Consider the following 27,909-nt stretch of genomic DNA (forward strand, 5'->3'; position numbering starts at 1 on the left):
AAATTTAATCATAATTGATTATACATATTTTGGGGATTCTGTTGATCAAATCAATATCACTAGTATGTGTATTGTTACAAATTGTAATTATTCTTTATGCCCCTTGTCCAATCCTGCCCCATCCCCCTTCATCTCCCCCTCCTCCCTCACCCTAGATTTCTTCTCTCCCTCTGAAAGAATAATGGTTACTCAGTTGATTTGCTGCTTAGATGATCTGTCCAATGCTGACAGGTGTGTTCAGGTCCCCTAATATTATCATAGAGCAGATGCTTCTTCTGTTGCTCTGGAATGGGCTTTGTGGAGAGAGACATGCTCTTCTTTTTTTGGTCTCTGCTGGTGACTTTCCTTGTGTCAATGCACTCCAGTGGCTGTTGGACCATCTGTGTGGTGGTTATGGCATCTAGCCACTTTTGCAGCAACCGTGGTAGCTGTGGTGGGCCACCCACATGGAGGTGATGTTTTTGGCATGCTCCTTGGCACTGGCATTGTGCCTGGTTGTGGACAGGGGTCTGATCTCTGTCTCCATGCCCGAGGTCCCCTGATGGCCCCAAGGTACTGGTGGTTTTCCCGGGCCAGAACTAATTTTTTGTCCTCCGCTTACTTCTAAAACGGGCAAACTTCCTGTGGGAACCAGTACTTGAGCTGTGTTGTTGCACTAAATTGCTGCTTTGCTGCTGTTTCCCTAGGGAAGGCTTTTTGTGCAGCTCAGGGTTTAATGGTTGACCTTATAGGTACTTCTGGCTCTCCAGAGACCCAGTGCACCTGGATTGTGTAGAAACTCTGATCTGGGCCTGAATCTTGTCATCAAACTGCACCCCATGCAATTCTGCATTCCTGACCAGTCTCCTCTGAGTGGTCCTGTGCTGACTGGGGGTCTGATTGGCTGTCCTTGCTGTGTCCCAGTTTTCTCCTGGTGGGCCCATCCCCCCCACCCACACTTCATGTGCGATGGGTCCTGCAGGTGTCCTGTGCGATGACTTACTGGCCGCTTAACGGCTCCCCTTTTTCAGCTGTTCTGGCTCCTTGCTCCTGTGTGGGTTTACGGGATCCCTATTAGCGGTCTTGCTGTCCTGGGGGCCACCAAGGCCCTATTCTCCTCTGCCACCTCCAAGCAATTCCATCTGAAGGGCACAGCTGTGGCTTCTACCGGCTCCTGCTCCATGTGCTCAGCAGTTCCAGCCTTTAAGGCTGCCGTGGCCTGAAATCCTCCAAGCAGTTTTTTCTTTCTGTCATTATGGCTTCTCCCCCTTCATGAACTCCGTAGGTCTCTCCTCCTCTTCTCTTGAGCTCCGGTGGCCCCAGCTTGGCTGTTGTTGCATTTTCATAGTTGTAGATTGGTTGATTTGTGGGAGAGAGTCCTCATGATTTTGTTGATCAGACAATGGCTGTCATCTTTGCTCCATAATTACAAAGTATTTTTATTCTTATATTTATAAATACCAATTAGAATGATCAATCCACTGAATTATTTTCATTTCTGTATCATCTGTTTCCTCCTAGTCATCTTTGTATACACACCAGCCTTCAGCATTTGTCCATGAATGAACTGAATCAAGTAAATGTTGGAGTACAAATGCTATACTTAATGAAAGAATACTGTCACATATTCATTTAGCAAAATGGGACGGTTCAGGTTCTTGTCATAAAGTATTGCAGAATAAAATACTTTCTTATTGAATGGCTAATGTGAAAATCATATTTCCTTTTTGTTCTTAGAAATATATTTTTCATTCATCAGTTCTTGACTTTGAGAAAATTTCATTTTGATATTGCCATCTAAAGACTTGTTTGAGATTTTGCCTCTATAGTCAGTTTCACCATTAGACTCTAGAGTGCTGCTTTCTGTCTCTTTGCATTCATCTTCAGAGTTGTCTAGTGATTGTGAAATGTTTTCCTCTGTCAGTTTATTTTTCTTTGTCGAAAAACAAAAAATTCTGAATTTTCAACTGTGTTCAATGAAAGCCAAAAAAAAAAAAAACCTCCAAAGATATCTCCAAACTGCTGTTTATTTTTATAAAGATGATGTCATACTTAGGGCAATGCGAACAGAAAACTGGTTATTTCACTATTACATGATTCTTCTAGGTGATTCCGTAAGTCTTCCATTTTCTTATTATTTTAGTCTTTTTCAGCATAATTGGGAATAGTTGATAAATAATGATAAAATAAATCCTAGGATAATAAAATAGCAAAATGTTTCAGGATACAGAAAAAAACAAGATCATTACAATCCCATGGATTATTCTTAGATTTATGAAAGGATCCAATGTACCATTATGGTAATTGCAAGGTGGAATGAATTTTATTCTATTTTAAAAAGTAGGTAAGTTTTTTGTTTGTTGGAAGACCTTTAAGAAAGAGTAATAGTCATTAATATCAATTCTTACAAATAGGACTGCTTTAAAAAGAAATTAAAGTTGGTACTAGTGGACCATGATAGTTTATCAAGCGTTAAGCAGGATAAATATTTTAAGAATATAAGTGTCTCTGGACTCCAAGAGCAGAAATGTAGGCACACTTTAGGAAGGGGCTGCAACTGGAAATGGAGGCCATCGGGAGTCTTTTTTTCTCATTTATATTCTTCTCTGCTCTTCGTCGTGTGTATTTATTCTTTTTTTCTTTCAGCCCAGCCTCCTCTGCTACGTATTCCATGTGATAGAAAATATGACCCCAGACAACTCTTAATATATTACAGGTTCAGCCAGATAAGGAGAATCTGTCCTTTATGTGTTTTCTCAACCTTTCTGACTCTCATATGGTTAGGGAGATGAGGGCAGACAACCAAGTAGGTATTGACCAAATTCAAAGTTCTAGTTATTAGTCACAGTTAAATAACCTCAGGGTTTTTTTGTGTTAAAAAGCCTAAAGTGGACTTTTGTAACCAGGTTTTGACTTCAGTATATTGTGTTATTCATTTATGTATGTTTTTCATATTAACAGCTCTCAGAAAATCATACAAAAGCAGCCAATAGAATAGAAGGTAATTAGTTGTGTGACCATTGGTTCTGTTTCTTACTACTACTTCTTCAAGACAACCGAGGTCTGTGTTAGATTTCTGGGGCTAGAGTCCCAAACTAAGGTTTGTGGATGTTGTAATTATTCCTTTGATTTACTCCATTCGTTTTCTCTGGGAATTCATGAAATATTCCTAGACCGTAGTTTTCATGGCTGCTGACATCAGAAGTTTCTAGAATTTAAGAAAAAAACAGATGATATCCCAAAAGTGAAAAATTCATCATCTTCTGGCAGCTTTCTTGCCCACCGTCAGTCTCCTTTTTCTCAGTCATTTTTAAACTGTGTAGATATATAAGTAGAATGCTTAGTAAATTATCTGTAATAACTTTTAAATTCTTTTTTGCAGAGTTTTAATGTCTATTTCTCTTGTCCCATTATATTATTATGTTCATGACAAGGAGCGATAATAGGTTAAGATAATATTTATGTACATAAAATTTGAGTAATTTTTTTCATGTTTTCCAACATCTTAAAACAAAAGACTATGTATAATGTCTAGAGTCACTGAATTATATTTAGGCTATTTTGTATACTTTTAATAGTAGTTTTTCAAACAATCCCAGTAGTGATTTTCAAATTGGATTTTTCAGAGGTGCCTCAGGGGGTCTGGGGAACAAGGCAAGTAAGTCATGTGAGGCTTTAGCCTCCTCCCTGTAGTTGAGCCAGAAATCTTTTTTAAAAATATGTCTTTAAAAAGTTCTGCTGCTTGGGGAGAAAACAGAAGCTCAAACAGGTAATCTATTCATTCATTTACTAGACATGTATTATATGCTAGACATTGGGTATAGAAAGATGGGAGAAACATCAATCAGCGGCTTTTCTTAGCAGAAAATCAAACTGAGCAAAATGTTCATTTTCCCACTTTGCTTTAGAATTAGGCATATGCTGTTTAAACATGCTCATGCATTTGTGTAATTTGAAAGTATATTTTAAAGGCCATAATTCTGTCTGAGACCTTTTATATTTTTGCATCATTTTTTATGTGAAGCAATATTTTTTTCATAATGCCATGCACATAACTTACAGTCTTTTTGTTGAAAATACTTTTTTCTTTGCTTTCTAGAATGAAAGACTGGAAAAACTTTGTACTGATCTCAAAGAGAAATATGAAGCCTCAGAGCTTCAAATAAAGCAGCAATCTACAAATTACCGAAATCAACTACAACAGAAACAGGCAAAGATTTTTACAGTTACTTCGTATTCATTTTACTGTAATGTTATTTAGGAAGGTTTTTAAGAGTTATAATATAAATCAAGCTATCTTGATCCATAAAAATATTGAAAGGGTGTTGAATTTAATAATTCCCGACTCATTTCGATAACACTAATTTAACAAGAACTTTCTAAGCTTTTCTACTAAGTTTATATTATATAAACTGACCTTTGTGGACTTTAATTTCTACTTTCCAAAAGAAGAAAAGTTTTTATGTAAAATGTCTTCAGGCATCTGTTGCTTGTAATTTCTGATATTTTGAAACTTTAATTTGTCATATTTTCTTAGGTTGTTTCAAATCAGTGTGGTTATTCCTAATGACTTTTTAAAATGCTTTTGATTACAAGTGTTATTATTTGTTGTATTGGCATGTGCTTGATTTTCTATGGAAAAAGAATATGAAATATAATTATACTGTTTTATAAATGTTTTTGTTTTCTTTTAGTTTGATTGAAATGGTTGTTTTGAAATTGGCTTATCTTTTCTTTGCACTGCTGGTAATAGATATTGTCTGATATAACCACTGTGATCCCGAATCCTTAAAATGTAGACTGTGTCCCCATGTGTCATGCTGTTATTGAATTCTCTTTAGTATTCAGTACGTAAGTGGAGTCCAATAAATACTTATACTTGTACTGAATTTAACCATTTTGTTAGCCAGATCATTTGGGTGTTTTTCAGTTTGTTGATTTAAATGTTCATGTCTACCATAGCTTCATATTTAGGTGTTTTAAATTTAGATATATTGACTTCTAGTAGCTTCAATGACATGCTAAGGTTAAAAATAAAAGTATACCACATTAAAGATAAATATAAAATTTAAAATAGAGCTTAATTTTTTAATCTATTGGGAATTTGATAATTTCATAATACAATAAAGATAAATTACTTCAAAAATAAAATGAATACAGAAAAGCAAAGTTACAAGTTCAAATTAAAATTACAAGCCCACTTACTGCCAAATTGTTTTAAAACTCTTTAAACCTAACTCACTGATTTTTGTGCTTATGGACTGGTAGCAGACATTCATGGCATCAGTCCATGGACCACACTTTGAGTAGCACTTACTTAGAGACATTATGATAGATAGAATAGTAGTTCCTACCCAGGGCTTTACAGCTGAACCATTAGTGACACTTAAAAATGCACATGCTTATGCCCCCCAGGAGATGCAGATTTAGTGTACTGGGAAGGGGCCCTGGTACTGGTAATTTTCAAAAGCTCCATAGATGATTCTGATGCTTACCCCAAAGTTGAAAACACTGCTGTGGGAAATTTTGGCTTTTTATTTTCTACTTAACTATTGATATTAGAGAGCACATTAAGCATTCAGGTTTGCAAATGTGTCTTTGTGATTAGAGCTTGCACTGTGTAACTCTACAACTTGATATAAATGTCTGTTGTATAAGGACAACCTTTTGTGTTATAGCTACATCAAAAAAAATTGTGTATTTCAGTACTTTTTACTAGGATGAAAGCTAATATGTGACTGTATAAAACTGCTCTTTTCTGAATCTATTTGCTGCCCTCATTGTGATGTTCATATTCCCCCAAAATGCAATTTACTTCATATCATTTTGGGTAAGATGAATGAAATTTGTGTACTATAAGTCTCCCTTAGGGAAGGGTCTCTAATATGAAAAACCTGTTTGTTATGACATATGACATAACTGTGTTTGGTTTTTGTTTGTCTAATTGCTTAACTTTACTCATGTAGAAATACTGTTACTTGTTGGCTGTTTTTTCAGTATCACATTTTCCTTAGTTGTGGCTGAGTGTCTTTTGGACTAGTTTGAGTTCTTCATAAAAGGCTTCTGACAGTTCTCTCTAGATTACTCACTTGTGTTTTTAGTAATCTTTCATTCTGAATGGATGTGGCATTATGGTAGATTCTGTGTTCATAATTTCTTTGAGGCTGTGACTTGGTATCCAATACATAAACTGACACAGGTTTCATTTTCTGATCATTTTAAGGTTTGATAATCACAAACAGAACCCTAAGAAATTGCCTATAGTACCCCATACATAGACGATAGCAAACCCACATTTAACTGAGAAATTCATTGCTTTAGTTAACATGGGAGTGAAATTGTGATCTTATACCATTTGAAACATTATCTGTGATTTCACTCTGGTGATCATGTTTGTTTTTTAAATAACCATGTTATGGATAGGATGTTATAGAAGACATGGGTTCAGTTAACAGAGTACCATTATTTGATAATCTTAAACAAATTATTATACCTTTTAATATTATTAATTTATAAAAAGGTTAATATGGTTATTTTAAAGTACTTTCTCTAAAACATGGATTATAAATATATAGGTAGAAATCAGCTACCATAAAGCAAGACAGATTGCGCTACAGGATCAGTTGCTGACACTGCAGTCAGCCACTCAGTCAGTACATTCAGGAGCTGGTGGTATACCAGCAACCCCTGCATCTTCTTCATTCGGTTGTGGGATCAGTCATCATGCCTCAGCTTTCCGTGATGATGACATGGACTTCGGAGATATTATTTCATTACAACAAGAAATAAACAGATTGTCAAATGAAGTTTCAAGACTCGAGTCTGAAGTTGGCTATTGGAGGCATATTGCTCAGGTAGCTAAAATTTTCATGAGTTTCTGAAAATAGTGAGTAAAAATACTGATGTTATATGAATAGGTATATAGAGAGCTCTTTGTATTAGAAAGTACTGTGGGCTAGGAAATAGAAATTCGGTACTCTAATTCTGCCAATGACTTTCTTTCTAAGTGATTTTAGTCAAGTCATCTTTCTCTTTCAGCCTTAGTTTCCCTTCTGAACAATATTTGGAAAAATTTTTCCAAAAAGAATTTAAACAAACAGATCCATTTTTTAAAAATAAAATAAAAAGTTTCAAGTCCAGGACTCAAAAGAGATAAAAATTGAATTGCTGTTGATTGAACCCGCACCTTTTCCATTGGAGTCCCTGAAGGCTTCTCTGGTGGAAACATCAGGAGTCTGAAGCACGTGTTTGATCCTGCTTGCTTAGATGATATCTTAGGTTTCTTTTAGCTCTAGGTATGTGTAAAGTGCAAACTGATAATTGGATTATAAAATAAGTTAAACTATTTTGTGTTGTATCTCATGCATTAGAAATTAAATCCTTTCTATTTGGGGCTGTAAACTTTCTCCCAAGGAACACTATTTTTCTTACATATTAGAGTTAATGGAGTTTGTCAGTAGACATGAGACCTGGAATAAACTGGAGCACTGTTCATTTGGATTTAATTTCATCAGTGTAGGAAAAAAAACAAAGTATTTAAATAGACTATTTTTCTATCTTTTTGTGAATTTGATCTAGTTATGTAAAGGAGAAATCATCCCAATTAAAATGATCTCTTTCCCAAGTTGCTAGACAGTCCCAGTACCCAAAATAAACCTTAGAAAGGCTGATTAGTTTGTCAATCTTATCTCCAAAAAGTGGTAGTTCTTAAACTTTGTATCTGTAAGAATGTCCTGGGGAACTTGATATTGTAGATTCTCTAGGCTGTCTTCAGAGATTTTGATTTAGTAGCCTTGGAAACGACATTTAAACAAATACTCCCAGGTGATTCTGATGATCTGAGGAACACATTTTAAGAAAAACTGCTTAGGTAAGATTTCAAAGGGAAGTGATGGGTTTTTGTTATGTTCACTTTAGCATATCTTAAATGTTTTACTGTATGACAGATCTGTGCTGAAATATAAAGGTGAAAAAAATTGGAACCTTTCAGGACTTAATTTTCTAGCAAGGCATAATAAAAATTATTTGTATTACACTTTACAAGATGCTTCCATATTTATCATCACAATACATATCATGTTATCCTGATGACTATGTGACAAATTTATTACCTCTATTTTGGAGATAAGGAAACTAAAAGTTAAAGTAATACACCCATTTTCACAGTGATTAAGTTATGATTCAGGAATGTCTTTTGACTCCAAAACCTGTGCTCTTTCCATTATACTGTGTTCCTTCTTTCAGCCCTAAGCAGCTTTTAGTTTATTAACATGCTATATAGTAAATGTTAATGAACATAAATGACCAACATACAGCTTTGAATGAGAAGAATCCAAAAGTTCTTTGATTTACTCATCATACCAAAAATTATTCTGTCTTGGAGTAGAGATCTTCTGGGTAACATCATTTAAAAAAGGTTTTTACTTGGATCATTATTAGCATTAATATTGGGTAATTTCCATTTTAGAAATTTCCTTTTAAAAAGCTGCTCAATTATCTTCACATTTGCATTTTGTTAAGCTAAATGAAATATTCTATGATTTTTTCTTCTTAACATTAGCTATTTTATAAAACCATTGTCTCTCCAATTAGTTAACAAATTCTCAAATATGATACCTTTTATTTATTGTGTATTGCTATTGTACTAGGTTCTTTAAAAGGTGCTTGGCATTCATTAATCATAATCTGCCTGAGAAATGCCCCTTTTTTGAAAAGTATCTGTTAATAAAGTTAGTTTGCAACTTCCTATTTTAAAAAAAATCAGTGTAATTATTTTCTAATTCTCTTTTTCTGATCTAGACTTCTAAAGCACAAGGAACACATAGCTCTGACCAAAGAGAAATCTTCAAACTGCAAAATATCATTAAGGTAAGTCAGATTGCTGATTCACAGTTGCTATTATACATCTAAAATCTTATTAATAGCATAAGCCTATTGTATTAGTCTGTTTCGTATTGCTATAACAGAATACTTGGAACTGGGTAATTTATAAAGAAAATGAAATTTATTGCTTACAGTTTCTGAGGCTGGGAAGTCCAAAGTCCATCTGATGGTGGCAACAGTGACCCAGGGGTCTCACATTGCAAGATGGTAGAAGCAGAGAGAGCAGAGAGAAAGACAGACTCTCCTCTTCTTTTTAAAGCCCTCAGAATCACACCCCCGACCACCATTTTTAAGCCATTCCCTCCAGCATGGTTCTACAATCCAATCACCTCCTCAAGGCTCCACCTTTCTTTTACCATAATAGGATTTCCCACCCCTTTAACAGTCACAGTGTGGGCTAAGTTTCTAATACATAAAACTTGGGGGAGACAATTCAAGCTTCAGGGAGTTTTGGGGGGATGTAATTCAATCCACTACATTCCACCCCTGGCTCCCCAAAACTCATGTCCTTCTCACATACAAATACATTCATTTCATCCCCAAAGTCTTAACTTGTTTCAACTCAAAAGTGCAAAGTTCAAAGTCCCATCTGTGAAATTCAAAACAAGTTATCTACAATGGTGGGACAAAGGGTACATATTCCCATTCCAAAAGGGAGAAATAGGCCAAAAGAAAGATGTAACAGTTCCCAAACAAGTCTGAAACCCAGCAGGGCAGGCATTAAATCTTATAGCTGGTGAATCATATGCCTTGATTCCATGTTCGGTGTCCTCTGCATGCTGGTGTGCGGGTTGTGTCCCCAAGTCCTTGGGTAGCTCTGCCCCTATGCCTTTCCTGGTTGCAGGCCACACTTCAGCTCTACCAGGCTGGGGTTCCACTTTGGTAGCTCCACAGGTCAGGGTCCTCCATGGTGGTCCCACTCTCCTGGCTCCAGTAGGCATGGAACTTTTGGGGTTTTTCTGCTGCAACTCTGACCCCACATTTCCACTTAGCATTGCTCTAGCAGACTCACTGCAGTGAATCTACCCCTATGACAGATCTCTTCCTGAGGCGCCCAGACTTTTCCATACATCCTCTGAAATTGGGGTGGAGACGCCCAAACCTCCACAGCTCTGGTATTCTGCAATCATGCAGACCAAACACCATGTAGATGCCACCAAGGCTTCCAGCATGTATCTTCTAAACCTGCAGGTCCAGCTACACCCAGGGCCAATTTAGCGATGGCTGCAGCAGCCGCAGCAGCCAAAGCAGCCGGGGTGCTGGTGCTGGAAGCAGCTTCCCGAGGTGGCAATGGGCAGTGAGCCTCTGGAGGGTGCCTCAGGCCTGTTAGTAAAAGTCTCAGTTATGAAATTATATTTGTTTCTTTTTAAAATATTTTGTATCCTCTTTATTTTTTATGACAAGTAAGGTATATAAAAATCTCTTTCAAAAATCTTTTTGTGTGTGTGTATTTGTGTTTGGCTGGCCACAGGGATCCAAAATCATTTGATTTTGAACATTTATTAGTTAGTTTAAATTTCATAAGTCTCTACACTCAACTGTATTTCATAAAACTGTCTTTATTAAAACAGAATTCCAAGGTTATTGAAGTTTCAAGATTTAAGATTAAAGGCTATTGACAAAATAAAATGCTAATATTATTCATTTTTATTGCTACTTTGTGTCAATTATTATATTTCTTTTAAGATAATTCTTAGTTACATATATTTATTGTGTCAATGAATTGTTTTCAGTGTCTAAATTATTGTCAGATACAGAATTTTTAGTTTTTGCTCTTATTATTATTATTTTTTTTTTTAAATTTTTATTGGCTCAAAATTGATTATACATATTTTTGGGGTTCAATATTGAGATACATTGATCAAATCAATATTACTATCATATATATTGTTACAAATCATAATTATTCTTTATGCCCCTTGTCCAATCTCTCCCCATCCTCCTCTTCCTCCCCCTCCCCCCTCTAATTACCCTAGATTTCTTCTCTCCTTCTGAAAGAATAATGGTTACTTTGTTGATTTGTTGCTTAGATGATCTGTCCAGTGCTGACAGGTGTGATCAGGTCCCCAGTATTATCATAGAACAGACGCTTCCTCTGTCACTCTGGAATGGGCTTTGTGGAGAGAGACATCCTCCTCCTTTCTTTATGTCTCTTGGTGACTCTCTTTGTGTCATTGCATTCCAGGGGCTGGCGGACCATCTGTGTGGTGGTTGTGGCATCCAGCTGCTTTTGCAGTAGCTATGGTTATTTTAGTGGCTGTGGTGGGCCCACCCACATGGAGGTGATGTTTTTGGCATGCTCCTTGGTGCTGGCAGTGTGCCTGGTTGTGGGGAGTGTCTGGTCCACATCTTCATGCCGTGGATCCCCACCTCCATACCTCAGGTCCCTGGGTGGGCCCCAAGGCACTGGCGTGGTGTGCCTGGTTGTGGGAGAGGAGCCCAGTCCCCATCTCCATGCCTCGGGTCCCTGGGTAGTCCCTGAGGTGCTGGCATGGTGTGCCTGGTTGTGGAGAGGGTCCGGTCCCCAGCTCCATACCCCAGGTCCCTGGGTGGGCCCCAAGGTGTTGGCACTGTATGCCTGGTTATGGGCGGGGGGTCCGGTCCTTTTCTCCATGCCTCAGGTACCTGAGTGGGCCCCGAGGTGCTGGTGGCATGCCTGGATGTAGGAGTGGGGTCTAGTTCCTGGCTCAAAGCCTCGGGTTCCCAGGTGGGCCCCGAGGTGCTGGCTGTGTGAGTGGGTGTGAGTAGGGGTCCTGTCCCAATCTCCATGCCTCATGTCCCCAGGCAGGCCCCAATGCACTGGTAGTGTGCCTGGGCCAGAACTAATTTTTCATCCTTTGCTTACTTCTAAAATGGGGGAACTTCCTGTGGGAACCAGTACTTGAACTCTGTGGTTGAGCTAAATTGCTGCTTTGCTGCTGTTTCCCTAGGGAAGGCTTTTTGTGCAGCTCAGGGTTTAATGGCTGACCTTACAGGTACTTCCAGCTCTCCAGAGACCCAGTGCACCTGAGTTGTGTAGAAACTCTCACCTGGGCCTGAGTTTTTCATCAAACTGTACGCCCTGCAATTCTGCATTCCCGACCAGTCTCCTCTGAGTGCTCCTGCACTGATTGGGGGGCTGATTGGCTGTCCTTCCTGTGTCCCAGTGTTCTCCTGGTGGGCCTGTCCTCCCCACCACCCATGCTTCAAACACTTCCCATGGGACGGGCCGTGCACTGGTCCCTCGCGATGACTCACTGGCCTCTGAATGGCTCCCTTTTTTCAGCTGTTCTATCTCCTCACTCCTGTGTGGGTCCACAGGAACCCTATTAATGGTCTTGCTGTCCTGGGGGACACCAAGGCCCCCTTTTCCCCTGCTGCCTCCAAGTAACTTCATCTGAATGGCACAGCTGTGGCTTCTGCTGGCTCTTGCTCCGTGCACTCAGCAGCTTAAGCATTAAAGCAGCGATGACCTGAAACTCTCAGAGCAGTTTTTTCTTTCTCTCATCGTGGTTTCTCCCACCTTCATGAACTCTGTAGGTCTCTCCTCCTCTTCCCCTGAGCTCCAGTGGCCCCAGCTTGGCTGATGTTACATTTTTATAGTTCTAAGTTGGTTGATTTGTGGGAGAGAGTGACGCTGGGGACTGTCTATTCTGCCATCTTGACTGGAACTTCCTGCTTTTATTATTATTACAACACTTGTTTGGGTGGGTTCCAAAGTCCAACCTGTGTTTGAATGTTCATTTTGCTATTTGCCATCTGTATTACTTTCGGCAAGTTACTTAACCTTTCCAGGCTTCTGTTTTAGCCTCAATAAAGTAGATGTCATCATAATGCCTACCTTGTAGGATTGTTTTGAGGTTTATATTTTTTATTTTTATTTATTTATTTATTTGGGGTTTAATTATAAAGCTGTTAGCCCAGTGCTGGCACATAAATAAGTGCATAGGATTAAAGAATACCTATACTTATTTACTCAGGAAGTAGAAGCTAATTTATAGATTAGGATTCTTGGTTCGCAGCAAAAACTATCTCTAGCTAAATAAAGGAAAAGAGGATTTACTGGAAGGACCTGGTGTAGTCCATCCAAAGGACTGGAGGAAGAGATGAGTATTCTGGCCACAGGAAAGACAGGAGTGGGGACAGTGTCAGGAATCTAGGTAGTGGGATACAGCAGACAGACTCTTGAAGGTGCAGCTATCATAAAGCTTCCCATCCAACCAATTTCTCTCTTTTAAGGACTCAGCTCAAGATCTAGGTTCCTGGGAGACACTGGTCTTCTCCACTTGGGTAGCAAGGCACCTTGATTGACAATTTGGAATTCCCATCAAGACTGGTAGATAGAAAGGCTGAGTGAGACGATGGGGATAGTAGGATAACAGATACAGATTGGCCAGAGGGTTGATAGCTGGTATTGGTGGAATATGTCATTAGGAAAAGATATTTTTGCTTATCTTTTGTTTCAGTGTTTTCTTGTTGGTGTTCCCTCTTTAAAAGTAGAAAAACTGTTTTTAAGGCCTAAGAAGGGAAAGGGTGTAGTCTTTCAGAATTGTCCTAATTTGGGGCCTGTGTTTAAATTCTTTTCAGCCTTGACATATTCAGAGAATTATTTTTAATAAAATGGACTTTCAGACAACAGTAAAATAAATAGCTTAGGTAAATTTATTGATCATAAACATGGTTAACTTTGTTTTTATTTTTTAAGGAACTTAAACAGAACCGAAGTCAGGAAATTGATGACCATCAACGTGAAATCTCAGTATTGCAGAATGTTCATCAACAGAAATTGACACAAATGCATCGTCAGTATCGAGAGGGATTAAGCTACTATGAAGAACGAATTGAAGAACTCAAAAACCTGTTACAAGAAGGTTATTAGTTTTATTAATTTAACATGTTAGATGACATACTTAAATGACAATTCTAGCACTCTGAGACAAGGACACTGCTATAAATTTGCACTAAGTTCTAAAGAATGAGTAAAAGACTAGCTCTACTTGTCTGCCAGAAATTTGCTATGGCACCACTACTTTCAAGATTTTGCAAAAATGGAAAGGTCCTTTTGCATTTCTGGTAAATAGTTATTATTCATAGATTTGTTTTTGCATTGTTTGGTGGTCATATTTTACTTTCTTTCAAACTCAGGTACGTAGGTTTTTTAGTAGTTGATTCAAATCCTGTTTCCCCAACTTTTTATTTATTTAAATGTGCTTAGTTTATTATAGTAATTTAATTTTTCTTTTTAAGCTTTTCAAGCTCTGAACTCTTAAATCTTAGTTGTAAATAGCAAGCTATTTACTTCTTGATTCTTACCATTTGATATCCTTGACTTTATCTATATTCTAGGTGGCTCAGAAGTTACAGGAACTGATCACTCTAAAATCTATGAGATGCAAAAAACTATTCAAGTTCTACAAACTGAAAAAATGGAATCTACAAAAAAAATTGAAGAACTTGAGGATAAAATAAAAGACCTAAATGAAAAATTATCTTCTGCTGAAAATGACAGAGATGTTTTAAGGAGAGAACAAGAACAACTAAACGTGGAAAAGAGACAAATAATTGAAGAATGTGAAAGCTTGAAACTGGATTGCAGTACATTGCAATTGTATGCTATGAAGCAAAGTGATTGTGTGACAGAAAAAGAAAGAATTCATCCACAGAGTCCATCAGTGGAAGAAGTGGTCACACTACAACAACAACTGCCTGGTATAAAATGTTTGGAACTTATTTCAGACTGGTATTTCATTGCACTCTAGTTGTTTTTAAACACTTGAATAAATGAATACTTCTTGGAAATGGAGTATTCATGGAAACAACTTTGAGTAATTTGAGAATTGCTTGGTTTGGATTCAGTGCCATAGTTAATAGTAGATCACAAATAGGAATTTTCTCCTAAAAGTGGTTAAGTATTGCCTTGGTGCTTCTCAACCTACCTTCATTATCCTTTTATTTACATGTAACTCATTGATTTAGGAGGCCGTGCAGATATCTGAGAAAAGTTTATGTACATTGACATTTTGGGGAGGAGGTAAAGGTCTGTTTCTTGTAATCTATATTGAATACTTCCTGTAACTCATCAGGGCCCAAACCCTTCAGTTAAGGAATGCAGTCTTTCTTCTTCAAAAATCTGTTGGTACCTTTTGAAATGATCTCCTATATCGAGCAAAGGCGTGAGTAATAAGAGCCATAGATCTTCTGCCATTTTCCATGCTAAAGATGATATTTATAGTATTGGATGAAATACACCAGTATGCGGTCATGGCAGGAAAACATCATGGGAACTCTTCCGCTGAAAAGATGTATTTCATTTTGCACTTTGTCCTTCTCTCACACTATCAACTCTCACTTTTTGAACTCACTCATTTCTGCTCTGGAGGTTTCCAGCCCTGGTGTGCTTGTGGCCCCCCGACATCTGTATCCCTCAACCAGTTGTTTATCATGAGTTCCTGATCTGTATGGCCTGTTCTGTATATATCAGATGGATTTTCAAACTAAAGTTTAAAGTAAAGTCACCGTGTCCTTTTCCACCTCCTCTTCCTTTCCCTAGCTTAGTGATTAGTAGCATTTTCCAGTCTCCTAAAACAGAAAGAAGTCATCACCTAGCAAGTCCTGTAGGTTCTGTTTCCTTAGCTTTTCTCTGATACAGTGATATTTTTGGATTATATCCCATAGGAGCTCTAGGGTTTCTCACAGGTTCAGAAGTCCTGGGAGCTGCCACGCAGGCAAAGTGCAGTGGGATTCTGGACTTCTTTCTCATTTGGCTTCAATCGAAGTAGCTCTGCTCTTTTTTAAAAAAAATTATCTATCATGTTGGGCGATCCATATGAGTTTATTTGCTTAAAAAACAAACCTACTGCCCTAGACTTTCTCCTTTTTTCCATTTATGTTGCCATGGAATTACTTCAGCCAATCATAATTGCTTTTTGCCTATGTTAACTATAGCAGATCTCTTAGTGGAGCAGGATGATATAGTGGTTGAGAACCTGACTGGGTTGGAATACAGCTCTATCGCTAACTAGCTGACCTGGGACAAGTTAGTTAACATCTCTTTGCCTTGGTTTTTTCACTGACAGCATTGAGATAATAATAGTAACTTCCTTATAGTTGTTGTAGTAGTAGTGAGGATTATAAGAGTTAGTTACTAGCTGCACATTCCCTTTAGAACAGTGTCTGGCCAATAGTGTTATAAAAGCATTAGCCATTTTTATTCTCTGGTCTCCATGATTCCTTCTTCAATCCATTTTTTCCATTCTGCAGCCAGAATAATTTTTCAGAAATGAAAAGCAAGCTATTCCCTTGCTTTTACCTTTTTTTTATTTGGTTGCTGACTGGTTTGGAGATCTGAACCCCTTGACCTTAGTGTTACCAGCACTGTGTGCCAGCCAACTGAGCTAAACAGCCAGTCCTTAACAGTTGTAGTCTCCCATGTGGGAAGATTTAGTTTTAATTCTTTAATTTATTTTTTGGGCCCCTAGCCAGTATGAGAATCCAAACCCTTGAACTTGGTGTTCTAATACCGTGCTCTAACTGAGCTAACTGGCCAGCCCCCATTCACATGTTTTTAGTACTTTGTGGCTCCCTGTGAACTTCAGGATGAAGTCTGAACTTCTTAGTTGGACATGTAATGTCCATCATGATCTGGTCCCCGTCTGCCTCTTTTGTTTCCACTCTTCCCATCCTCCTCACATTCTGAGCTTTAGCCATATTGAACTTTCTATAGCTTCTGAAACCAATAGTGTTGTCACTTTGCTCTGTTGCCTTTGCTGGTTTCTCTGTGTGCAGTGTTGCCATGTTTCTTTTAGCTAACTCTTACTATTTTGATTCAGTATGGGTATTACCTCAACTGGGGGGTACCTAGCACTGCCACTTCCCTGGCCCCATTGGCTCCCCCTCGTCTGGATTAGGTGTTTGCCTTTTTTTCTCTCACAGCACCTTGTACTCACTGTACCACACTATATTGTAATCATATATTCACTAGTTTTCCTTCCCCTCTGAATTGTAAGCTTTTTGAGAGCAAGGACTAAAATTTTACATCTTGTTGTCTAGCACCTGGCCTCATGGTAAATGTTCAGTATTTCTTTGAATGAATGTCAAATGTATTACCTCAGCTGAACTCATGGTATTGTCTTTGTGTTCCTCTTCCAGAATCTCTTCTATTTATGGATCTATCTATACTACCAGATTGAATGGTCTTTTTATCAACAATCATGTCTAAATCACTTTAGATAATTGATACTATTGTATTGTTGTGGTATAAATATATATTTATTGCTTTTAAGGGTTTTTTTTCCCTTCAGTCTTAGACCTTATGCTGTTTCCTGCTACCCAAACTAATTAACTCATTTTGAAATGTAGTTTTTAGTATTTTTATCAAGGTGATAACTTATGACTCATTCAGAATACAATCATTGTTCTTTCTTATACTTTTCCATAGAATTGGATTTTAACTTTTTTTTTTTTTTTTTTTTTTTTTGTCGTTTTTTCGTGACCGGCACTCAGCCAGTGAGTGCACCGGTCAGTCCTATATAGGATCCGAACCCGCGGCGGGAGCGTCGCCGCGCTGCCAGCGCAGCACTCTACCAAGTGCGCCACGGGCTCGGCCCGGATTTTAACTTTTTTTTAAAAAGATGACCAGTAAGGGGATCTTAACCCTTGACTTGGTGTTGTCAGCACCACGCTCAGCCAGTGAACTAACCGGCCATCCTTATACAGGGATCCGAACCCATGGCCTTGGTGTTATCAGCACCACACTCTCCCAAGTGAACCACGGGCCAGCCCTTAGCATGGTTTTTAACTGGCATTTATATTATGATTTTTTTGGTATAATCAAAATAGAGATACTAAACAACAAAAATTTTCTTCACTTGGAACTGTTAGCACTTGTTAATTAAGCTTATAAATATACTTTGTTTTAAGTGGGTTGCATTTCTTAGTTTAATATAGGAGGTAATAAGTTATTTTAAATTATTTTAATGTCAGGTTCATTTGTTGTTTTTACAGATGCTGAAAATGAAATGAGACTGAATAGTTTAAACCAGGTAAACTCATTTTAAGGGAGAAAGTTTTTGACATTGGTGTACCAAGTAAAAGTATTCCGATTTATTATAGGTGCTAATTTTTTTTCCACAAATTCATGTGAACTTACCCTAAGAACTTTCATTTCAGTGATTTTATGTTCACTGATTAATAAACCTTTTGCATCACAAATTGACATAATTTAAAAAGTTGCATGATTGAAAAATACAGGTATATCTTTTTGAAGATTAATTTGACAAATGTTATGTGTGTAGAGACAGTGGAAACAGATCCTATACCGAAGCGAAGAATGCATTTTGATTTTCCTTGTTGAATTCGAGGAGTTGTTTCTATTTCTAATAATTACAAGTTATTTTGTAAATAAATTAAATATATGTATATATTTTAATATAATAAAGAGATCTATAAGAATGTCTAAAATGAGTGGCTTTTAAGATGGTTGAATTCTTATAATTTTTATATATCACTAAAAAAATTAGAAACACAGTTACATAGTTTGCCTGCTTTTTTGTAAAATGGAAATTTCTTGTTATCTGAAAACACTGCTTTAACATTTTTGTAGGATAACAGTCTCACTGAAGACAATGAGAACCTTAAAATGCATGTCCAAGTTTTAGAAAAAGAGAATTCATTATTGAGCCAAGAAAAGATGGGTGCTGTAAAAATTGGGGCAGAATTAAAATGGTGTGTGTATTACAGTTTACAGCTAATGGCCAGTTTATATCAAAACTGAGAGTCCTCTGGATAAAGCTGATCTCATTAATGCTTGTCAGGCCAGGTTGAAATACCTGGACAAGGTTAAGAGTATGAGAGACTGGCCCGAGTTTATGTTTAGAGATAAGCCAGTAGGCACACAGACGTGAGCAGAGAAGATAGGTACAGGCCCTATTTTGGTTTCTGATGAAGGCCTGACAGCAGCCGCATACACAGGTGGGTCGAGAGGTCTGGGGGGGCATACTGTAATAACTGTAGCTACTGCTTATGTGCTCCACAATGTGTCCATTGTGGATTTCTTTGTGGTGAGGGGTTAAGAGGGACAGTTTCAGTGGTAGAAGTAGGGTCTTTCTTGTATATGTTGGTAGCAAGGATGGAATTCTTGGGATTAAAATTCTGTATGGGGAGAGGTATTCTTAGATCTGTACCACTTGACAGTAATTCCTTGGCTAAGGCAGGTGCTTAAATATGTGATATTTGTAAGCTGGTGTTAAATTAAAGGCCAATGTCTGGATTCAATTTGAATTTTTAATTTTTTTTAAGTAATACATGTTTACTGATGTATGTATTCAGTAATACTCGTACATACTGAAAAACTTCAGACAGAACGAGTGGAGTATCCTTTGCTTGGCCTTTCCCAGAGGTGATCTCTTTTACCGCTTTCTGTTATATCTTTTCAGACTATATCTATGCGTGTATGATTTTATATATAAAGAGATTTTTAAAAATACATGTCAGCATTCTAAAATTATTGTTCTTACATACCTTAACATTATATTTTCATCCTCTTTCTACATTAGTATATAGGCAGTGTTTCTCAAAGAGGGTGCCATTGGCATTTAAGTGAGAAGATTCTTAGTTGTGTGTACTGTCCCATTCATTGTAGGATCTTTGCCCCCACTTTTTATATACCCACTAAATGCCAGTCACTTTTTAAATTACTATATTATAAATGAGGATATTTCAAAAAGTTCATAGAAAGATTCATATTATCTTTTAATTCTATTCCGCAAATTTTTTGAAGTACCATCATATATTTTCTCTGTTCTGTTTCTGCTCCCATTGTATTCTGCTGTTTATCTGAATGGCCTAGGTATATTTTATAGTTTGCAGACTCTCTGCACATATTTGGTAGGGCCTGTAACATTTTCATGATATTCTTGGATTCTGTAGCTATTCCCAATAGCTGTTTCTCCTTTCTTTTGATGTTAAGTAGTCCATTCTAACTATTCCTTGAGTTGTGTCTGCTGTGAGTCTGCTTACTGATAAGAAATACCAGAAGACACCAAGGTGGAGGGTTCAATCCCTGTACAAACCAGCCACCAATAAATAAATAAATAAATAAAATAAAAAAGAATGCCAAAAGTACCTGCAAAGCTGTATGTCCTCTTAAGATCTGCCTGAAAAAAATGTGTGGTTCTCCTAATTGAGCAGATAACAGACAGTAGAAAGATGTAAGAGAATGCTATTTTTATCTTCCAGTTGTATTCAAAATAAACTTTTGAATCAGAAGGAAATGAGAACTGTGTGCATTGCTCTGAGACAGCTTTTATTGGTTTCTTTTATAAGGTATAAGGCTTTTTATTTGAAGGAATTTGAGACTCTAGATATCACAGAAGTTTAATTTTTAAAAAATCTCTGTCAATGGGCCGACCCCGCGGCTCACTTGGGAGAGTGTGGCGCTGGTAGTGCTGAGGCCGCAGATCCTACCTAGGGATGTCCGGTGCACTCACTGGCTGGGCATGGTGCAGACCACACCATGCCGGGGGTTGTGATCCCCTTACCAGTCAAAAATATTTTTTAAATCTCTATCAATTAGAGAAGGCTTTATAGCAATTTATAGTTTATCAAAAAAACTTGTAATCAGGTTGAAATAATGTTGAAGCATAGAGAACTGTACCACTTGTGGGATTTTGGAGAAAAGCATTAAATAGCTAATAATGGACAATAAAATGTATGTATTGATACATCTTTATGTCAGGTTTGAGAGAGGGGAACCTTGTCTGTGCTCATGTTAGAAGGTAAAGGAAGGAAGGAGGGCACTTTTTTTGGATCAAGAAAAGGTTCCACTTTCTGACAGAAGCAAGCAATAAGGGGGATTCCTTTAATGAGGGGAAAGAAGGCTTTTATTTTCTAATTAGAGAGGATAAACTTTAGAGTGAATGAGTGTGGATTTGTACATTTTTATTTAGTCTGTGGCTGTTGATGACTGGATGTTAGGGAATGGAAATGAAGAGAGCTGGAAGACTTGGACATTTTGCAAAGTATGTATGTGGAGGGAGAAGAGCAGATAAAGGGAAGCAGTGATGGGAGTGGGAGAGGAAAGACTCAAATGGGGAAGGTTGTGTGTAAAGAAGCTGAAGCTACAAGACAAAGACACTTGTTGCATCTTGTCTAGGGTTATAGAAATGTTTTATTTGAAGCTGCAAATAAAAATGCAAATTGAATAGTATTGTTGAATTTTATATTTCATTATTGAAGTATTAGTAATGTTTCCAATAGAGAGAATTTAAGATAGATTCCAAGTTTTGTTTATTTATACGTTTTAAATCTTTTGGTGTCTCTTCTTTGGTTCACAGTATATGATGCTTTTTTCCCCTTTATCATTTAAGGAAGAACTTCAGATATCACTTTTAAAACTGAACAATGACTATGAAGTACTGAAAAGTGCAGCTGCAAAAGATAAGAGTTTGGAATCAAAATTACGTGACTTAAGACTTAGTTTGGAGGCAAAGGAACGAGAACTCAATCAGAGTATTAATGAAAAGGAAATGCTGCTATACATGTTAGGAGAATTGGACAAACAGAACCAAGAAATTACAAAGATAATGTTATATTAAACACAGTGAGGTAGCACATTTTACTCGGCAGACTGACTATTGGGTTCACATGTAAAAATGATGGACATAATTTAATTTTGTGATTTAATTACTATTTTAGTTGACTCATGCTCTACTCATAGAAATTGCCAAATACTAAAGTACTTTTGGCTTTACAGACCATGTAGTCTCATTTGCAGCTACTCAACTCTGCTGTCGTGAAAGAGCGTGCCGTGTTTCAATACAATTTTATTTACAGAAAGAGGTGCAGGCCTGATTTGGCCTCTAAGATGTAGTTTGTTGACTCCTGCTCTAGGGTTTAAGAGTTGAAAATAAATAATATATATTGTTTCCCTTCTTCGGTAAAATGGACTTGCTGTAAGATATAAGTAAATACCTGTGTAGGGGATATTGGGATAGGAAAAAGGTTGTTTTTAAGAAAGATTAGAAATATCTGAGGAAAAAGAGGTCGGCGGCCCCAGCGGGCACCAGAGTGGAGGTCAAGATGGCAGAAGAGGAGCGCTGCCTGCTGCTTTTCCGCCAGGAGTAGAAGCAGCCTGAGGCCCGGGCCAGATGCAGCTGCAGCAGAATCGGCACAAAGGAATGCCTTTGAAAGGGTGTCTTTACCCTGCCGAGAACCAGGAATCTTCCCCCAACATGCACGCGCAACCCGCCAGTGCACCGCAGCCCGAGTGGCAGCCGCAGCCACAGAGGTGGAAACATGGAGGCCTGAGCTGGGGTGTGTCACCCCGGGCTGCAGCTGTGACCACGGCTTCTGACCCCCACCCCACCCACCCGGCCCTGGAGCTGGAAGCGAATCAACCCGCGGCGGAGACAGGGAGACGTCCAGTGGGAGAGACAGAAGTTCCATGGAGGCCACACGCCCTGCAGGGCCGCCACTGTGTGATCCAACAGGTAGGCTTTGCTGCGGCCACCCGGCTTCATTCCCAGCCCAGGCCAGTGCACACAGAGTGGGGAGACGTCCGGCAGGAGAGGCGGGAACTCCACAGAGTCCACACTGTGGCCACGCAATCCAGCAGCAGGTAGGCTTCACCACTGCTACCGGGCTCCATCCCAAGCCCGGCCTAGCACGCACAGAGCAGGGAGACATCCTGCAGGGGAAGGGGAAGCTCTGCAGAGACCACATGCTCTGCGGTGCCTCGGCGCATCCCAGCAGCCCGGACCAGAGCGCAAGGAACAGGGAGTCACTGAGGTAGCAATACCATTTTGGCAACCACAGCAACACCTTAGTCAGTCAATAGTGTCAAACCTGTGGACTGTGAAACCCCCTGCCACAATGAATAAACATCAAAGAAAAGATACCAGAAATACGAAAAATCAAGAAAGTACGCCATCAAAAGATAATAAATCTCAAGCTCTAGATCCTATAGAACAAGAAGCCCTTGAAATGACTGACAAGGAATTTCGAGTGATAATTCTAAAGAAACTGAATGAGATACAAGAAAACTCAGCTAGACATCATGATGAAATGAGGAAAAGTATACAGGACCTGAAAGAGGAAATGTACAAGGAAATCAATGCCCTGAAAAAAAAATGTAGCAGAACTTGCCAAACTGAAGAAGTTATTCAGCGAAATAAAAAACACAACGGAGAGCTTAACCAACAACAGGCTTGTGGAAGTTGAGAAGAGAACCTCTGAACTTGAAGATGGGCTGTTTGAAATAACACAACCAGACAAAATAAAAATAAAAAAGAATAAAAGGCACTGAAGAAAATCTCAGAGAGATATCAGATAACCTTAAGCGCTCAAATATCCAAGTCATGGGTATTCCAGAAGGGGAGGAAAACAGAGATTACATTGAAAACATATTCAACAAAATAGTGGCAGAAAACTTCCCAGGTATAGGAAAAATCACAGATCTTCAGATCCAGGAAACTCAACGATCTCCAAATGTATTCAACCCAAAAAGACCTTCTCCAAGACATGTTATAGTCAAATTGGCAAAACTCAAAGACAAAGAGAGAATCTTAAAAGCTGCAAGAGAGAAGTGTCAAATCACCTATAAGGGAGCCCCAGTCAGGCTAACATCAGACTTTTCATCACAAACCCTAAAAGCCAGAAAGGAATGGGATGATATATTCAAAATACTAAAAGACAGAGGTTGTCAGCCAAGAATACTCTACCCTGCAAGGCTATCCTTCCAAAATGAAGGGCAAATAGTATATTTCTCAGATAAACAAAAACTGCGGGAGTTCACCACCACACGACCACCCTTACAAGAAATCCTCAAGGGAGTACTGGGTTTGGTTCCTGAAAAATAACTACCACTACCATAAAAACACAAGGAAAATCTAAATCCACTAGTATCATAAAAATGGCATTCATGAAGAGAAAACAAACAAACAAAAAGGCTATCTACAACCTAAGGAACCAACAAACAAAGAAAACAAACAGTAAATCAGAAAGCAAGGAACAAAAGACACCTAAGACAACCAAACAACAATCAAAAAAATGCTAGGAATAAATCAACACTATTCAGTAACAACTCTTAAGGTAAAAGGCTTAAATTCCCAATCAAAACACACAGACTGGCTGACTGGATTAAAAAGGAGGACCCAACTATATGCTGCCTTCAAGAGACCCACCTCACCCATAAAGACTCACATAGACTAAGAGTGAAAGGATGGAAAAAGATTTACCATGCAAATAGAAAAGAAAAACGAGCTGGAGTAGCTATTCTTATATCTGACAAAATAGACTTTAAACTAAAAACCATTAAAAGAGACAATGAGGGACACTACTTAATGATAAAAGGACTGATCCATCAAGAAGACATAACAATTATAAATATGTACGCACCCAATGTTGGAGCAGCCAGATTTATAAAACAAACTCTATTAGACCTAAAGAAGGAAATAGACACTAATACCATAATGGCAGGGGACCTGAACACTCCACTGTCAATATTGGACAGATCATCTAGGCAAAGAATCAGCAGAGAAACACAAGATCTAAACAAGACTCTAGACCAATTGGAATTGGCAGATATCTACAGAACATTCCACCCAACAACCTCAGAATATTCATTCTTCTCATCAGCACCTGGATCATTCTCCAGGATAGATCACATATTAGGTCATAAATCAAGTCTCAATAAATTCAAAAAAATTGGAATTATCCCATGTATTTTCTCAGACCATAATGGATTAAAACTAGAAATCAATGACAAACGAAATTCTGGAAACTATACAAACACATGGAAATTAAACAGCATTCTACTTAATGACATATGGGTCCAAGAAGAAATCAAGCAGGAAATCAAAAAGTTTATTGAAACTAATGAAAACAATGATACATCATACCAAAACCTGTGGGATACTGCAAAAGCAGTATTGAGGGGAAAAGTTATTGCATTAAATGCTCACTTCAGAAGAATGGAAAGATGGCAAGTGAACAACCTAACACTTCACCTTAAAGAACTAGAAAAACAAGAACAATCCAATCCTAAAGTTAGCAGACGGAAAGAAATCATTAAGATCAGAGCTGAACTGAATGAAATTGAAAACCAAAAAACAATTCAAAAGATCAATGAATCAAAAAGTTGGTTTTCTGAAAAGATAAATAAAATTGACAAACCATTAGCATGGCTAACAAAAAAAAGAAGAGAGAAGACTCAAATAACAAAAATTAGAAATGAAAAAGGCGATATTACAACTGATTCATCTGAAATACAAGGAATCATTCGAGACTACTATAAACAACTATACGCCAACAAATTTGAAAATCTGGAGGAAATGGATAAATTTCTGGACACACACAAGCTCCCAAAACTGAACCGTGAAGACGTAGAAAATTTGAACAGACCAATAACAATAAAGGAGATTGAAGCTGTTATCAGAAGGCTCCCAACAAAGAAAAGCCCAGGACCAGATGGATTCACAGCAGAATTTTACCAAACATTCAAAGAGGAATTGACACCGATTCTTTACAAACTATTCCAAAAGATTGAAACGGACGCAAATCTCCCAAACTCATTCTATGAAGCAAACATCATCCTGATACCAAAACCAGGTAAAGATATAACCAAAAAAGAAAACTACAGGCCGATATCCTTGATGAATATAGATGCAAAAATCCTCACTAAAATACTAGCAAACAGAATACAGCAACACATACGAAAAATTATTCATCACGATCAAGTGGGATTCATCCCAGGGATGCAAGGTTGGTTCAACATACGCAAATCAATAAATGTGATACACCATATTAATAAACTCAAACACAAGGACCATATGATCATCTCTATAGATGCTGAAAAAGCATTTGATAAAGTTCAGCACTCATTCATGACAAAGACCCTCTATAAGTTAGGTATAGAGGGAAAGTATCTCAACATAATTAAAGCCATATATGCCAAACCCACTGCCAATATCATCCTGAATGGGGAAAAGCTGAAAGCTTTTCCTTTAAGAACAGGCACTAGACAAGGATGCCCACTCTCACCACTTCTATTCAACATAGTGTTGGAAGTACTAGCCAGAGCAATCAGAGAAGAGAAGGAAATAAAGGGCATCCAGATTGGAAAAGAGGAAGTCAAACTGTCCCTGTTTGCAGATGACATGATCCTATATATCGAACAGCCTAAAACCTCTACAAAAAAACTCTTGGAATTGATAAATGATTTCAGCACAGTAGCAGGATACAAAATCAACACACAAAAATCAGTAGCATTTCTTTTCTCCAATAGTGAACATGCAGAAGGAGAAATCAAGAAAGCCTGCCCATTTACAATAGCCACCAAAAAAATAAAATACTTAGGAATTGAGTTAACCAAGGATGTGAAAAATCTCTATAATGAGAACTACAAACCACTGCTGAGAGAAATTAGAGAGGATACAAGAAGATGGAAAGATATTCCATGCTCTTGGATTGGAAGAATCAACATAGTGAAAATGTCCATACTACCCAAAGTGATATACAAATTCAATGCAATCCCCATCAAAATTCCAAAGACATTTTTCTCAGAAATGGAAAAAACTATTCAGACATTCATATGGAACAATAAAAGACCACGAATAGCCAAAGCAATGCTCAGCAAAAAAAATAAAGCTGGAGGCATAACACTACCTGACTTTAAGCTATACTACAAAGCTATAATAACCAAAACAGTATGGTACTGGCATAAAAACAGACACACTGACCAATGGAATAGAATAGAGAATCCAGAAATCAACCCACACACTTACTGCCATCTGATCTTTGACAAAGGCACCAAGCCTATTCAGTGGCGAAGGGACTGCCTCTTCAGCAAGTGGTGCTGGGATAACTGGATATCGATATGCAGGAGAATGAAACTAGATCCATACCTCTCACCGTATACTAAAATCAACTCAAAATGGATTAAGGATTTAAATATACACCCTGAGACAATAAAACTTCTTAAAGAAAACATAGGAGAAACACTTCAGGAAATAGGACTGGGCACAGACTTCATGAATACGACCCCAAAAGCACGGGCAACCAAAGGAAAAATAAACAAATGGGATTATATCAAACTAAAAAGCTTCTGCACAGCAAAAGAAACAATTAAAAGAGTTAAAAGACAACCAACAGAGTGGGAGAAAATATTTGCAAAATATACATCTGACAAAGGATTAATATCCAGAATATATAAGGAACTCAAACAACTTTACAAGAAGAAAACAAGCAACCCAATTAAAAAATGGGCAAAAGAGCTAAGTAGGCATTTCTCTAAGGAAGATATCCAAATGGCCAACAGACATATGAAAAAATGCTCAACATCACTCAGCATCCGGGAAATGCAAATCAAAACCACATTGAGATACCATCTAACCCCAGTTAGGATGGCTAAAATCCAAAAGACTCTGAACGATAAATGCTGGCGAGGCTGCGGAGAAAAAGGAACTCTCATACATTGTTGGTGGGACTGCAAAATGGTGCAGCCTCTATGGAAAATGGTATGGAGGTTCCTTAAACAATTGCAAATAGATCTACCATACGACCCAGCCATCCCACTGTTGGGAATATACCCAGAGGAATGGAAATCATCAAGTCGAAGGTATACCTGTTCCCCAATGTTCATCGCAGCACTCTTTACAATAGCCAAGAGTTGGAACCAGCCCAAATGCCCATCATCAGATGAGTGGATACGGAAAATGTGGTACATCTACACAATGGAATACTACTCAGCTATAAAAACGAATGAAATACTGCCATTTGCAACAACATGGATGGACCTTGAGAGAATTATATTAAGTGAAACAAGTCAGGCACAGAAAGAGAAATACCACATGTTCTCACTTATTGGAGGGAGCTAAAAATTAATATATAAATTCACACACACACACACACAAACCGGGGGGGGGGGAAGAAGATATAACAACCACAATTATTTGAAGTTGATACAACAAGCAAACAGAAAGGACATTGTCGGGGGGGAGGGGGGAGGGAGAAGGGAGGGAAGTTTTGGTGATGGGAAGCAATAATCAGCTACAATGTATATCGACAAAATAA

The 27,909-nt window shown here is 38.0% G+C and overlaps 1 protein-coding gene across 1 annotated transcript in view; it reads left to right on the forward strand.

The window, feature by feature from the left end:
• LOC134372531 (thyroid receptor-interacting protein 11-like) overlaps positions 1-27,909 on the forward strand; it is a 59,929-nt gene that overhangs the window by 5,071 nt on the left and 26,949 nt on the right. The window contains 8 exon segments of the mRNA XM_063090000.1: positions 4,079-4,189; positions 6,555-6,833; positions 8,779-8,847; positions 13,547-13,712; positions 14,188-14,550; positions 17,845-17,882; positions 18,443-18,533; positions 21,211-21,417. Coding sequence (XP_062946070.1) covers positions 4,079-4,189; positions 6,555-6,833; positions 8,779-8,847; positions 13,547-13,712; positions 14,188-14,550; positions 17,845-17,882; positions 18,443-18,533; positions 21,211-21,417 — 1,324 coding nt within the window.

The sequence above is a fragment of the Cynocephalus volans genome, chromosome 3, assembly GCF_027409185.1.
Source record: "Cynocephalus volans isolate mCynVol1 chromosome 3, mCynVol1.pri, whole genome shotgun sequence".
Taxonomy (NCBI): Eukaryota; Metazoa; Chordata; class Mammalia; order Dermoptera; family Cynocephalidae; genus Cynocephalus; species Cynocephalus volans.